At 36.5% G+C, this 14,676-nt stretch overlaps 1 protein-coding gene across 6 annotated transcripts in view; it reads left to right on the top strand.

Annotated features, from left to right (window-relative positions):
* Usp40 (ubiquitin specific peptidase 40) overlaps positions 1 to 14,676 on the top strand; it is an 80,210-nt gene that overhangs the window by 19,205 nt on the left and 46,329 nt on the right. For 5 of the 6 annotated variants that reach the window (XR_007107828.1, XM_047546357.1, XM_047546355.1 and 2 more), the window contains 3 exons: positions 4,294 to 4,594; positions 7,448 to 7,529; positions 8,836 to 9,007. The exons of the other annotated variant lie outside the window; for it this stretch is intronic. Coding sequence is in view for 4 of the 5 variants with exons in the window: in XM_047546357.1 (XP_047402313.1) it covers positions 4,294 to 4,594; positions 7,448 to 7,529; positions 8,836 to 9,007 (555 nt within the window). In the remaining variant the exon portion in view is untranslated. The remainder of the gene's footprint in view (positions 1 to 4,293; positions 4,595 to 7,447; positions 7,530 to 8,835; positions 9,008 to 14,676) is intronic. 6 annotated transcript variants of the gene reach the window in all.

The raw sequence follows: 14,676 nt of genomic DNA, 5'->3' as shown, positions 1-14,676 counted from the left end.
GCCAGCTACTTGGGAGGCTGAGGCAAGAGGATTGCTTGAGCCCAGAAGTTGCAGACCAGCCTGAACCCTGTCACTTACACACACAAAAACCCTCCCAACTATAATTGTGGTTTGTCCCTTCTTTAGTTTTGATAACTTTTGCTTCATATATCTTGAAGCTATATTATTAGCTTGTTCCTTCTTATAGGTGTCAAATTTGTTGGCATCAAGTTGTTTAAAGTATCACCTCTTTTTAATGTCTGTAGGACCTGAAATTATTCTCTCTTTTATTTTTTTTTCATTTCTGATATTAATATTTGTTATTTTTAGCTCTCTTTTTCATTGGTCTTGCTAGGAGTTTATCAAGCTTATTAAATTTTTCAAGAAAACAGCTTTGCTACTGGGCACAGTGGCACATGCACCTGCAATCTCAGCAACATAGTTGAGACCCAGTCTCAAAATAAAACGAAAAGGACTCGGGCGGGATACAGCTCCGTGGAAGTACCCCTGGATTCAATCCTCAGTACTAAAAAAGAAAAGAAAACAGCTTTGCTTTTGTTGGGTTTCCTCATCTTTCATCGTTTTCTCTCAGATGAGAGTGTTTGACAGTCTCTTGCTTTTTATTAGAATGTTTCATTCATTTACATTTAATATAATAATTGCTATGTTGGGTTTGAATCTTAATAGCTTGCTGTTTGTTTTCTATTTCTCCTCTCTTCTTTATTTTGTTCTTCCTTTCCTTTAGGGCAATCAAGTGATTTAGCAGTCTGTTTTTATCTCCTCTTGCCTTTTAGTTTTACCTGTTTGTTTAATGTTTTAGTGGTTTGTCTCCAGATTACATTATACTGAAACATATTAATTATGAATTAATACCGTACTACTTTGTGTTCAAAGTAAGGTGCTTACAATGGTATACAATTCCATTTCCACATTTCTATTCCTTTCTACTATTATCTTTTTATATTTTGCCTTTACATATGATGTAAATTCCATTATACCTTACTAATTTTGCTTTAAACACTTATACAACTTTGAAGAAATTATGAAAAAAATATTGTTTTATATTTGTCCATTCTGGTATTCATCACTCCTTCTGTTTATCCCCATTGCATTTATTATTCTTTCAACCTAGAGAATGTCCTTTACCTTGGAGTTCAGCCTGCTAGTGTATAATGCTCTCAGCTTTTGTTTTTCTGAAAATCTTTATTTTTTCCTTCATTTTTTTACTTACGTTTGCTGAATGTAGAGTGATAGGTCAATCATTTTCTTGTTCTTCTCTTAGCATTTTAAAGATATTCTATTGTGCTCTGGCTATAATTTTTAAAATCTTGTTCTTTTGAACGTAATCTATCTTTCTCTTGTCTGTTTTTAAGATTTTATCTTTGGTTTTTAGCACTCGGCACTAATATGTCTAGATATGGTCTTCCTTGTAATTATTTGCATTGCATTTGGTAAGTTTTTTGTTTTTGTTTTTTTTAATATGTGGTAGCCTGAAATCATTATTTAATTTTGGAAAAGTTTTGGCCTTATTTCTGCAATTGTTTTTTCTGGCCATTGTCTCTCCTCCTTTGAGTACTCCAATTAGGAGACCATTTAACATTTCCTCATAGTCTCAGATGTTCTTGGGTCTCCATTTTTGTTTGCTTTTCATTTTTTTCCCCTCTCCTACTTCAGTGTGGATAATTTCCATTGATTTGTCTTCAGGTTTGCTAACTTTTTTCTTCTGTTAAGCCCAACCAGTGAACTTTCTGTTTCAGATATTGTATATTTTAGCACTAGAATTCTACTTAGTTCTCTATCCATTTCTCTGCTGAAATTCCCCTTCTCTGACTCATTCTGCTCATCTTTTCCTGTATTTTTTTTTTTTCAGTACTGGGGATCAAACCTAGGGCCTCGTGTATGCTGGACAAGTATTCTACCTCCAAGCTACACTTCTAGCCCTTTATCCCATAAATTCTTTAAAATGCTTCTAATAGCTTTTGCTATAATAATATATAGGGTAATTCTTAGTCTCTTCCTATTGACTGTTTTTCTCCTATGAATTGACTGTTCCATCTTTGATTGAGTCACACTCACCTGTTTCTTTGCAGTCATATGTTCTTTTTACATATTAATTTTTACTTTTAATTATAAATTAATAATTATATATATTTATGGAGTAAAAAGTGATGTTATCATTTATGAGTACAATGTAGAATAAGTAAATCAAGCTAATATTACTTTAAATATCATTTTTTGTGGTGAGAACATTTAAGATTTACTAACATTTTGAAATATACAGCGTATTATTTGCTATGCTCACCATGCTATGCAATACAATCTGCCTCAAAGAAAAGATCTTACTCCGCCGTGTGGTTGAGGCTTTGTGTCCTTGACCATCATCTCCCCATTGCTCCCACCTCTCTCAGCATATTTAGTTATACACCAGACATTGTGAATTATGTGTCATGGAGATGCTAGACTAGGTTATTTTTCTCAGAAGAATTTTACGTTGCATTCTAACAAGTCCTTAAATTATCTTGAACTTTTATGATCCTCCAGAAGCTTTATTTGAGGCTTTGGTAGAGTGAGACTGTTGCAGTGTGTCCTGAGTGCTAGGGTATAGCTCTTATTCCTGGCCATGGCCTTTCCTCTAAAGGCAAGGCTTAGCAAACTATGACCTGTGGGCAGAGTTTGGCCCACTACCTGTTTTTGAGCAGTCTCAAGCTAAGAACGATCTTCACACTTTTTAGTAGTTACTTTTTATAAGATTATGTAAGTACCTACATAATGTTCCCAATTTGACCTCTAAAATATTTATCATCTGGCTTATTGAGAAAAAGTGCCATCTTCATCTAACTTGGCAGCCCCAGGCATCTCTGCTCAGATGCTGACCCTCCTAGCTATTGTTTTCTGCTGGGCTTCTTGGATCCTTGGCCTATCCATCCACCATTTAGGATTTAGCCAGGGATTTGGGGGAGTGAATATAGATTTGAAGTTCCTTTGTGGAATTTTTCTCTTTACTTTCTGGCCTTTCTGGTACTCTCAGATTCTGCCCCCACAGCCCAGTGGGACTTCTGCCCTCTGTTTGAACTTTCTCCTACTGTGCACTGCTACAAACCAGGAAAGAGGACTAAGCAGAACTCACCTGGTTTGCTTCCCTTCCTTGGAGGATTATGTCTGTTCCTCTTGAGGCCTGCTTTTGATGACTCTCCAAGTAGTTGTTTCCATTGTTTTGTCTATAGAGTTTGTCATTTTTATCAGAATGATTAATCTAGTTGAAGCTTTCTAGTATTACTGGGATCAGTCAGTGCTGAAGTTTGAGGCTTAAAAAAATTAATCCTCTTCTATCAAAGAAAAACTTGACTATATAGGAAGTTTATTACTCAAAACTTTTGAATTGTTGATATTTAATCATTCCTTAAAATTTTTTAGCTACAAAACTGTGTTCCCATACCCACTGTTAACAGTATTGTCTTTGGGTCAAGTGCCATAGGCTCTTCTACTTGTGATAAAACATTACTTTAGGAAGTTGATGTTACCACAGATTACTTTCTTTTAAGAGAAAAATGAGACTCCCCTTTCCTTGATTGATGAGATCATAGAATATTAAATATGGCCCCCAGTGCTTTTGGATATAGAGTACGGTCATGCAGAGGGAAGGAGGAGGGGACACAAGGCCCAGAGAGGCAAGAAGGTAAAGAGTGGAGAGGGAGGGATGGGCAGTAGGGAGAGATTTTTTTTTTCCCCTCCTTATCCTTCAACAAGAATTTGGGAAATTGTCTTTGGTACTGTGGCTTCAGCTTTTCTGTGCTCTTTTATGAGCTTGCCTGTTAGCTTCCAGAACAGACAACATTCAGCTGCATGTTAACAGATGATTCAGGCTCATAACTACCCCTTTATCCCAACAGATCTGTCTGAGTCACTGGTTTCACATTACCTTTGATAGTGCTTCCTTGTGTGAGTGCCGTTGTTTTGTACTTTGTTTAGATAGCTTTTAAATATTTCAAAAGTTCTTGTTCTACCTAATCCATTTCATTTAAGTACTTTTTTAAAAACAGCATTAGCAAGATATAATTAAAATGCTTTTTAGATTGTGGCATGGCAACTTTCTCCCATGATGTAACCATTAGACAATTTCACAGAATTCTCTTGATTTTTGTTAAATGTCTTCTTGTACCCAAATGAATATTTTCCCCCTCGTTGACTGGTCCAAAAGTAAAGAAGTTCCTAAAAAATCTAACCACGGAAAGGAAGAAAACATTTTTTTAGGTCTAATTTAAATTTTTTTTTTTTAATTAATCTAGCATTTGTTTTTTGTCTGATTCTGCATAGTTCTTACAGCTCCATTCTCAGCTGTTTCTTCTAAGTTCAGATGGAAGCACAGTTAGTCTGCTGAAGAGTCATCCTGTCCAGGCCAACTCTAACTACCAAAGTACCAATCAACAGAGTTTCCAGATGCTTGCCTCAGAAGCCCCGGGATCGAGTGATAGCACTGCCTGTCCCCACTGGTTTGATATAAATGACTCCAGAGTCCAACCAATCAAGGAGAAAGATATTGAACAGCAATTTCAGGGTAAAGAAAGTGCCTACATGTTGTTTTATCGGAAATCCAAGTTGCAGAGACCCCCTGAAGGTATGGAAAGAAAAATGTTTCTATAATGACTTTAGAAGGTAAACTTGGAATACTGTTGGGTTTTTACTCTTTTACTAGAAGGCTTACTCTGGAAACTTTTAAAAGTATTTTAAAGCTAAATAATATTTCAAATTTTAAAGAATATGCCAAATACATTCTAAAAATGTTTTTATTTTATAAAGATTACATGTTCTATTTAATGTGTCCTCTTAATAATGGGAGGTCATAGTTAATAAGATTTTTTATTTTATTTTATTTTTTTTTGTGGTGCTGGGGATTGAACCCAGGGCCTTATGCTTGCGAGGCAGGTACTCTACCAACTGAGCTATATCCCCAGCCCACCATAGTTATAAGATTTTTGAAATTGGATTTCCTTGGGTCCCATGATATTTTCCCTATTGGCAGACTCAAGTGTGATCATGCTAGGCTCAGATGCAGCTGCCACTTGTCAATGTGTTGCCTTTGTGTTGTAAGTGGCCTTGGTCTTATTTTCTCATCTTCCCCTTTATGTTCCCATTACTTTTTTGCTTTTGCCTCAAAGTAATGTCCTCTGATCAGTGGAAATTTCTTTGAAGCTCTCATTGTTGAGCCAAGAGAGCTTAAACCATGGAGGTTAATAACCATTTGCAACATTTAACAATAAAGGGTATTCTTTTAATTGAAGCTATTAACATGAATAAATCAAGAAGACTTTTTCATCATTTCCCAAAGTCCTCTCAAACATAAAAAATGCTAAGTAGGAGATCTTTTTTAGATTGAGACATAGCTATGATTAGAGATGAAGAGAATGTACTCAATGAGAAGAGTGATCATTTTTTATAAAGAATAAGAATAAAGCGGTTACAAATTTACATGAGAATCAAAGGAAGTTATCTTCCTAGATCTGAAACAGTTATATAACTGTACTGTTAACCAAAAATCTTTGCATTTTTCTTTTTTTTTAATATTTATTTTTTAATTATAGGCAGCCACAATACCTTTATTTTATTTTTATGTGGTGCTGAGGATCAAACCCAGGGCCTCACATGTGCTAGGGGAGCTCTCTATCACTGAGCCACAGCCCAGGCCCTGCTTTATTTTTCTGAGAGAAAAAAGGCATGTTTATGGTTTTGATAGAAATACTGTGGATCAGAATTCATGATTAGAGAACCATGTATTAACAAAAAGAGAAGGTCTTCTGATGGAGTGTTAATCTCTTACCAGATTGACTGTGAGTGTGACATACTTGGACTATATACTAAAAACAGCTTCCCAGTAGCTGAGGAATTGAATAAAGGTTCAGTCTAAGTCTTAACGGACTTTGGGGAATAAAGGGATGGAACTTTACAAAACAATTCTAAAATTCACCTAGAGAAATAAAGTAATAAAAATTGAAGAAGGGACACTAGGGCTGCTTATGGTATCAGTAAAAACACGTCTATAAAACTATAGCAGTGAAGACAGAGCTGTGCTAACTGCCAAGATCCCTGAAACCGAAGTGAGTCCGGGAATCAATGTAGGCGTGTCTGCGCTCTCTTTTTTTTTTTTTTTTTTTTTTTTTTGCAGTGCTGGGGATTGAACCCAGGGCCTTGTACTTGTGAGGCAAGCACTCTACCAGCTGAGCTATATCCCCAGCCCATGTCTGAGGCTTTAATCCAAGCAAAGCGACCCCTTGGATAAATAGAAAAGTAAATTACTTAAATATAACTGGGAAGTTGGTTTGTTGTTAAGGAAATAACTAAGGCATTTTCCTTTGTTCTACCAATCACTTAAATGAAACTATAGCTCCTTTATGTAAAAACGAAATTTTTAAAGTCTTAAAATATGTAAAGTTTATTTGATCTTAAGGTAGAAAAGACCTTTCTAAACTAAAAGACCAAGAAAAAGTAATAGAAACTTTAAATGACAAGCTAATAGAAAGCAGTAAAAAATACATGACAGATTTATTTTTCCTATCTGTAAAATGCTCTTACTTATATTACATGGTGCGCCATAGTAAACTGGGAAAAGTTTATAAATAGGCATTGTACAAAAGAAGAAATTCCTGAAAAAATTTCCAACCTAACCCATAATCAAAAAAACTTGAAAGAGAAATGAGATGCTGCTAGTTTCCTACCTTGTCACACTTTCTGTGAATTCACTTCCTCTGCACCTGGTAGGTTTGTAAACAGATATACACAATCTGGACGTGCATATTTAAAAGCCTTAAATCTACTACATCCTTTAAACCAGTAAGTCTCACAAGTTTGTCATGAAGTAATCAGAGCCGTGTGTGAATATTATGTTTAAAGATGTTTGCTGCCCCATTGTTTTATAGAAGGGACTAGTTGGAAAACTACCTTAATATCTAGCAGAGAAAGATGGGTTAGATTAATTATGCTCCTTACATAGGATAGACTACTATGCAATTGTTTATTTAAGGCTGTGGAAAAATATAATATATGAAATCAGAAAGCAAGTTATAAATACATCAGATATAATCCCAGTTGTTTTTAAAAAATATGTGTGTTGTGCATGTTTGTGTGATATGCATACATGTGTGTTTTAGGAATGAGATTACAAGTAGTATGTTATACTTTAAAAAATAATTTCCAGAATTTATACAATAACCAATTGATACATTTGTAATCAGGATGAAAATTTGGGTATTCTTTTATAAAAGTGTAAAGAGGGGTGAAGGAGTGGTCTCCTAATTTGGCTTAAGAGCCAACTACCTTTCATTCATTCTCCTTCCTTCCTTAGGTTGGAAAGCCAAGGTCTGAGAAAGTCAGCATCCACGCAACCAGTTAGCAGCAGTTTCCTTGCCCCTGCAGCCCCTTTCCAGCACCCAGATTTTACTTAGTCAGCACAATTAATGACAGGTTTCGTTCACAGCTCTAGCTAACCCGAGATACAGGGTTCCCTGTCACCTGCTGAAAGAAATGGATGCAGCCAACATTGAACTGAAAGTGAAAAGGTAACAAGTTATTTAGAGTTCGAATAATTTTTCAGGGGAATGCAGATCTAATTAAGGCCTTATACACTGAGTAATGAAAATTTTAAAAGAAAGAGTACTCAACTAGTTAAAAATACCAGTTTGGCTGTTGAATTTTTATAGTGGAGGTATCATTTGCTTTGAATTGCTCCTTATCTGTGAAATGTAAATGTAAATGTAAAATGACATAAAATGGCTATTGCTCAGTAGGGACCAAAGCCCAAGAAGAGGAGGGAAATAGGCGAGCACATGGTTTGGCAAAGTGAATTACACCCTAGCCTGACCAGGTTATTCCCTTGGTTACAAAGAAAGCTTGTCCTTAAAACCTCCCTCATTTTTAAGTAGCTCTGGAGAACTGAATATGAAGTGACTGAAGAACAGAGGTGGGAAGATTTTCAAAAGAAAGGAAATGTGGATTCTAGGAACTGTTGGGTTTAGTATCAGTCTTGGACAAAAACCTATAATGGATTCTTGAAGCCATGGCTTACAAGAATTTGGTGATCTCAGCCCTGAAGAACTGGATCTTATTTGCTCACTGACAGGGTCATAGGTATCAGGTAGGGAAATGGAAGTTTATACCATGTCCTTGTGAATTCAGGGGGCCAGTTATGTAGTGGGAATGCGTTCAGCATTTTTTTGATGGACCTGGATCTTGGAGAAAAGAATAGCAGGTACATTGAATGATACACCAAGACGAAAGAAATTTTCAAAAGAAATGAAGATGCTAAAAAATAAAAACAGAGTGAGACTTGGGGTTTTTTTGTTTTGCTTTGTTTGTTTGTTTTTGTGATACTGTGGATTGAACCCAGGGGTACTTTACCACTGAGCTATATCCCCAGCCCTTTTTAGTTGCCCACCCTGTCCCTAAATTTATAATACTCCTGCCTCAGACTCCTACGCAGCTCAAGAGGTTTGTGCCAGCAACTGCACGTATCTTATGCAAGAGCCCAAGGAGTCTAGTAGAATCAGGATGATGTAGAAGTCAGTTACATGAGCAAGTGTCTAGCATTTTGTCCACAACTATAATATTATCTCAGGATTGGAAGGTTTCAGGTGTCAGAGAAATGTAATTAACAGTGCATTGAAACAGTTTTCCCTTGAAATTTCTGGGAATGTTGCTGACTATTGAAAATCTAAAATGTATCATTTTGGCAGATAGAAGAAAAGGGTGGTACTTAGGTGGAATAGAGAATTACTTGTATTTAAAGCAAATATTTTTGGTTTGAGATGAAAAAAAGTGTCTGTTATAAAAGCATAGTACTCATGTATTGTATGTCCCTCTTTGAAGGGCAGAATGTGATTCTGCAAACAATGATTTTGAATTGCACCTCCATCTGGGCCCTCGTTATCGATTCTTCAATGGGGCTCTGCACCCAGTAACCTCTCAGGCAGAAAGTGTGTGGGATTTGACCTTTGACAAAAGAAAAACTTTAGGAGATCTTCGACAGTCAATATTTCAGGTAAATTAGCTTTATTTACTTCCTCTTAATGGAGATAATAAGATCCATCTTGAGCTGGCTTCTACATTTCATCTTATTTAGGTTAACAGCTATTTTTCAAAACTGCTTAGGAAACTCCTACATCTGCTAATTCATAGAGGGGTAAAACAACTGTTCTCCCCTATTCCTAAGTCTTTTAGTCTTTTCTGTGCACTTCCCACCAGCAGCTTTTCAAGTAGAGAATAGGGCTGGCACCTTTTATTTTGGGGTCCAAAAAGTATATAGTTTTCTTTTTGAGGGAAATAAATGAAGGAGAATTCTTTTTCAGAGGGAATGAGAAGGTGAAGCTGAGCGCGTTACTTAAAACCAAGAACCACTAAACAAATAAGAACAGCTAATGTTGTGCCCTTGAGTATAGAATCGCATTTATCAATAAGATTCCTTTCTTTTCTGTGGTGCTGGGAATGGAAGCCAGAGCTTCGTGCATGCTAGGCAGACGCTCGAACAGTGAGCTGCACCAGCTCGAGACTCTTAAGTGAAGAAAGTATCTACTAGTCTCTAGTCAAAAACATCATTATGATAATTGCCTCAGTTTTTACCCAGCTGTGTTCCAGTGATGATCATAGCAACAGCAACGGTGGAGCTCTTTATTTACCTATCATGCTTTCACATAGATTTTACAGTTTGACTCTTTAACCTTCTGAGAGCAAGCTGACTCCATTTTGAAGATGAAAGGAGTTGTAATTTACAGAAACCTGATATTGCCCTTGCTCAGACTTCTAGTTAGTGGTAATGCAGTCCTGGTCTTCCTCCTCTTCATCTCTTGTTCTTTTCTGTGGTCATGCTTCTTCACCCCACACTACTTCCTGATCAAGAAAAAGGGAAATAGGAAATATAAGTTTGGGGAGTTTTGTCCCAGAAATAAATGAATTTTCAGAAAAATGGTATCACCAAAATTATCAGCCATCTTTTGATTTTTCCTCTACTAAGAAAAGCAAACCAATTTTCTTTTTTAGCTGGTTAATTTGTGTGTGTGTGTGTGTGTGTGTGTGTGTGAGCCTGAGGACTGGATCCAAGGGTACTTTACCACTAAGCCACATCCTCAGCACCCCCCTTTTTTTTTTTTTAATTTTAAGATGGGTCTCACTAAGTTGCTTAGGGCCTCACTAAACTGCTGAGGCTGGCTTTGAACTTGCGATCCTCCTGCCTCAGCTTCCTGAGATGCTGGCATGTGCCCAGTCCTTTTTTTTTTTTTAAAACAATTTTTTCATTTGTTCTAATTAGTTATGCATGACAGTAGAATGCACTTTGACACATCATACATAAATGGAGTCTAACTTCTCATTCTGGTTGTACATGATGTAAAATCCCACCAGTCATGTAGTTATATACGCACACAGGGTAATAATATCAGATTCATTCTCCTATCCTTCCTACCCCCTAACCCCCTCCCCTCCCTTCAGTCCTCCTGTCTAATACAGCGTAACTCTATTCTTCCCTAGCCCCACCCCACTTATTGTGAATTAGCATCGGCATATCAAAGAAAACATTAAGCCTTTGGTTTTTTGGCTTGGCTTATTGCGCTTAGCATGATATTCTCCAGTTCCATCCATTTACCAGCAAATGCCATAATTTTATTCTTCTTTAAAGCTGAGTAATATTCCATTGTGTATATGTACCACAGTTTCTTTATCCATTCATCTGTTGAAGGGCATCTGGGTTCATTCTACAATCTAGCTATTGTTAATTGAGCTGCTATAAACATTGATGTAGCTGTGTCACCATAGTATGCTGATTTTAAGTCCTTTGGGTATAGGCCAAGGAGTGGGATAGCTGGGTCAAATGGCAGTTCCATTCCATGTTTTCTAAGGAATGTCCACACTGCTTTCCAGGGCGGCCCCCGCCAGCAATGTATGAGTGCACCTTTTTCCCCACATCCTCTCCAACACCTATTGTTGCTTGTATTCTTGATAATAGACATTCTAATTGGGGTGAGATGAAATCTCAGGGTAGTTTTGATTTGTATTTCTCTTATTACTAGAGATGTTGAAACTTTTTTCATGTATCTGTTGATTGCTTGCAGATCTTCTGTTTCATTTCCTTAGCCCATTAATTGATTGGGTTATTCGTATTCTTGGTATAAAGGTTTTTGAGTTCTTTATAGATTCTGGAGATTAGTGCTCTATCTGAAGTGTGTGGCAAAGATTTTCTCCCACTCAGTAGGCTCTCTCTTCACATTGTTGATTGTTTTCTTTGCTGAGGAAAAGCTTTTTCATTTGAATCTATCCCAATTATTGATTCCTGCTTTTATTTCTTATGCTTTTGGAGTCATGTTAAGGAAGCCAGGTGCTAAGCTGACATGATGAAGATTTGGACCTACTTTTTCTTCTATTAGATACAGGGTCTCTGGTTTTACTCCTAGGTCCTTGATCCATTTCGAGTTGAGTTTTGTGCAGGATGAGAGATAAAGATTTAATTTCATTTTACTGCATATGAATTTCCAGCTTTCCCAGCACCATTTGGTGAAAAGACTATCTTTTCTCCATTGTATGCTTTTGGCACCTTCATCTAGTGTGAGATAACTATATTTATATGGGTTTGTCTCTGTGTCCTCTATTCTATGTTGGTGCCAATATCATGCCATTTTTGTTACTATTGCTCTGTAGTATATAGTTCAAGTTCTGGTATTGTGATACCACCTGCTTTGCTCTTCCTGCTAAGGATTGCTTTAGCTATTCTGGGTCTCTAATTCTTCCAAATGAATTTCATGATTACTTTCTCTGTTACTATGAGGTACGTCATTGGGATTTTAATTGAAATTGCATTGAATTTGTATAGCACTTTTGGTAGTACAGCCATTTTGACAATATTAATTCTGCCTATTCAAGAACATGGGAGATCTTTCCATCTTCCAAGTTTTCTTTAATTTCTTTCTTTAGCGTTCTCTCCTTGTAGAGGTCTTTCACGTCTTTTGTTAGATTGATTCACAAGTTTTGGGTTTTTATTTTGTTTTGTTTTGTTTTGTTTTGTTTTGTTTTTGAGGCTGTTTTGAATGGGGTAGATTTCCTAAATTCTCTTTCAGAGGATTCATCACTTATGAATAAAAATGCTTTAGATTTATGAGCATTGATTTTATATCCTGCTACTTTGCTGAATTCATTTATGAGCTCTAGAAGTTTTTTTGGTTCCTCTAAATATAGAATCATGTCATCAGCAAATAGTGATAGTTTGAGTTCTTCTTTTCTTGTTCATATCCCTTTAGTTTCTCTGGTCTTGTCTAATTGCTCTGGCTAGAGTTTCAAGGACAGTGTTGAATAGAAGTGGTGAAAGAGGGCATCCCTGCCTTGTTCCACTATTTTAAGGGGAATGTTTTCAGTTTCTCTCCATTTAGAATGATGTTGGCTGTAGGCTTAGCATAGATAGCCTTTACACTGTTGAGGTATGATCCTATTTCCCTATTTTTTCTAGTGCTTTGAGCGTGAAGGAGTGCTGTATTTTATCAAATGCTTTTTCTGCATCTATTGAAATAATCATATGATTCTTAACTTTAAGTCTGTTGATGTGGTGAATTACATTTATTGATTTCTGGATATTGAACCAACTTTGTATCCCTGGGATGAAAGCCAATTGATCATGATGCACTGTCTTTTTTTTTTTTTTTTTTTTAATTTTCATTTATTTTTATTGTAAACAAATGGGATACATGTTGTTTCTGTTTCTACTTGGAGTAACAGCATATCATTTGCGTAATCGTACATTTACATAGGGTAATGATGCTTGATTCATTCTGTTATTTTGTCCTTCCCCCCACCCCTCCTTTCCCTCTATACAGTCCCTCCTTCCTCCATTCATGCCACCCTTCCACCCCCCATTATGTGTCATCATCCACTTATCAGTGAGATCATTCGCCTTTTGGATTTTTGAGATTGGCTTATCTCACTTAGCATGATATTCCCCAATTTCATCCATTTGCCTGCAAATGCCATCATTTTATTATTCTTTATAGCTGAGTAATATTCCACTGTATATATATATACCACAGTTTCTTTATCCATTCATCAATTAAAGGACATCTAGGTTGGTTCCACAGTCTGGCTATTGTGAATTGAGCAGCTATGAACATTGATGTAGCTGTATCTCTGTAGTATGCTGATTTTAAGTCCTTTGGGTATAGGCTGAGGAGTGGGATAGCTGGGTCAAATGGTGGGTCCATTCCAAGTTTTCTAAGGAATCTCCACACTGCTTCCCAGAGTGACTGCACTAATTTGCAGCCCCACCAGCAATGTATGAGTGTACCTTTTCCCCCACATCCTCTCCAACACCTATTGTTGCTTGTATTCTTGATAATCGCCATTCTAATTGGGGTGAGATGGAATCTTAGTGTAGTTTTGATTTGCATTTCTCTTATTACTAAAGATGTTGAACATTTTTTTCATATGTTTGTTGATTGCTTGTAGATTTTCTTCTGTGAAGCGTCTGTTCATATCCTTAGCCCATTTGTTGATTGGGTTATCTGTATTCTTGGTGTAGAGTTTTTTGAGTTCTTTATATATTCTGGAAATTAGTGCTCTATCTGAAGTATGATTGGCAAAGATATTCTCCCACTCTGTAGGCTCTCTCTTCGCATTGCTGATAGTTTCCTTTGCTGAGAGAAAGCTATTTAGTTTGAATCTATCCCAGTTTTTGATTCTTGCTTTTATTTCTTGTGCTATGGGAGTCCTGTTAAGGAAGTCTGATCCTAAGCCAACAAGTTGAAGATTTGGACCTACTTTTTATTCTATAAGATGCAAGGTCTCTGGTCTGATTTCGAGGTCCTTGATCCATTGTGAGTTGATTTTTGTGCAGGGTGAGAGATAGGGGTTTAATTTCATTCTGTTGCATATGGATTTCCAGTTTTCCCAGCACCTTTTGTTGAAGAGGCTATCTTTTCTCCATTGCATATTTTTGGCCCCTTTGTCTAGTAAGAGAAAATTGTATTTATTTGGGTTTGTGTCCGTGTCCTCTATTCTGTACCATTGATCTACCTGTCTATTTTGGTGCCAATACCATTCCGTTTTGTTACTATTGCTTTGTAGTATAGTTGAAGTTCTGGTATTACGATACCCCCTGCTTCATTCTTCCTGCTAAGGATTGCTTTAACTATTCTGGGTTTCTTATTCTTCCAGATGAATTTCATGACTGCTTGCTCTATTTCTGTAAGGTACATCATTGGGATTTTAATTGGAATTGCATTGAATCTGTATAGCACTTTTGGTAGTATGGCCATTTTGATGATATTAATTCTGCCTCTCCAAGAACATGGGAGATCTTTCCATCTTCTAAGGTCTTCCTCAATTTCTTTCTTCAATGTTTTGTAGTTTTCATTGTAGAGATCTTTTACCTCTTTGGTTAGATTGATGCCCAAGTGTTTTATTTTTTTGGAGGCTATCGCAAATGGAGTTGTTTTCCTCATTTCCCTTTCAGATGTTTCATCACTTGAGTATAAAAATGCTTTAGATTTATGCGTGTTGATTTTATAGCCTGCTATTTTGCTGAATTCATTGATGAGGTCTAGAAGTTTTCTGGAGGAGTTTTTTGGATCCTCTAAATATAGAATCATGTCATCCGCAAATAGTGACAGCTTAAGTTCCTCTTTTCCTATTCGTATCCCTTTAATTTCTTTAGTCTGTCTAATTGCTCTGGCTAGAGTT

The sequence above is a fragment of the Sciurus carolinensis genome, chromosome 3 (genome assembly GCF_902686445.1).
Source record: "Sciurus carolinensis chromosome 3, mSciCar1.2, whole genome shotgun sequence".
NCBI lineage: Eukaryota > Metazoa > Chordata > Mammalia > Rodentia > Sciuridae > Sciurus > Sciurus carolinensis.
Note: the sequence above shows the minus strand (reverse complement) of the source record. Positions and strands in the feature narration are given on the sequence as shown.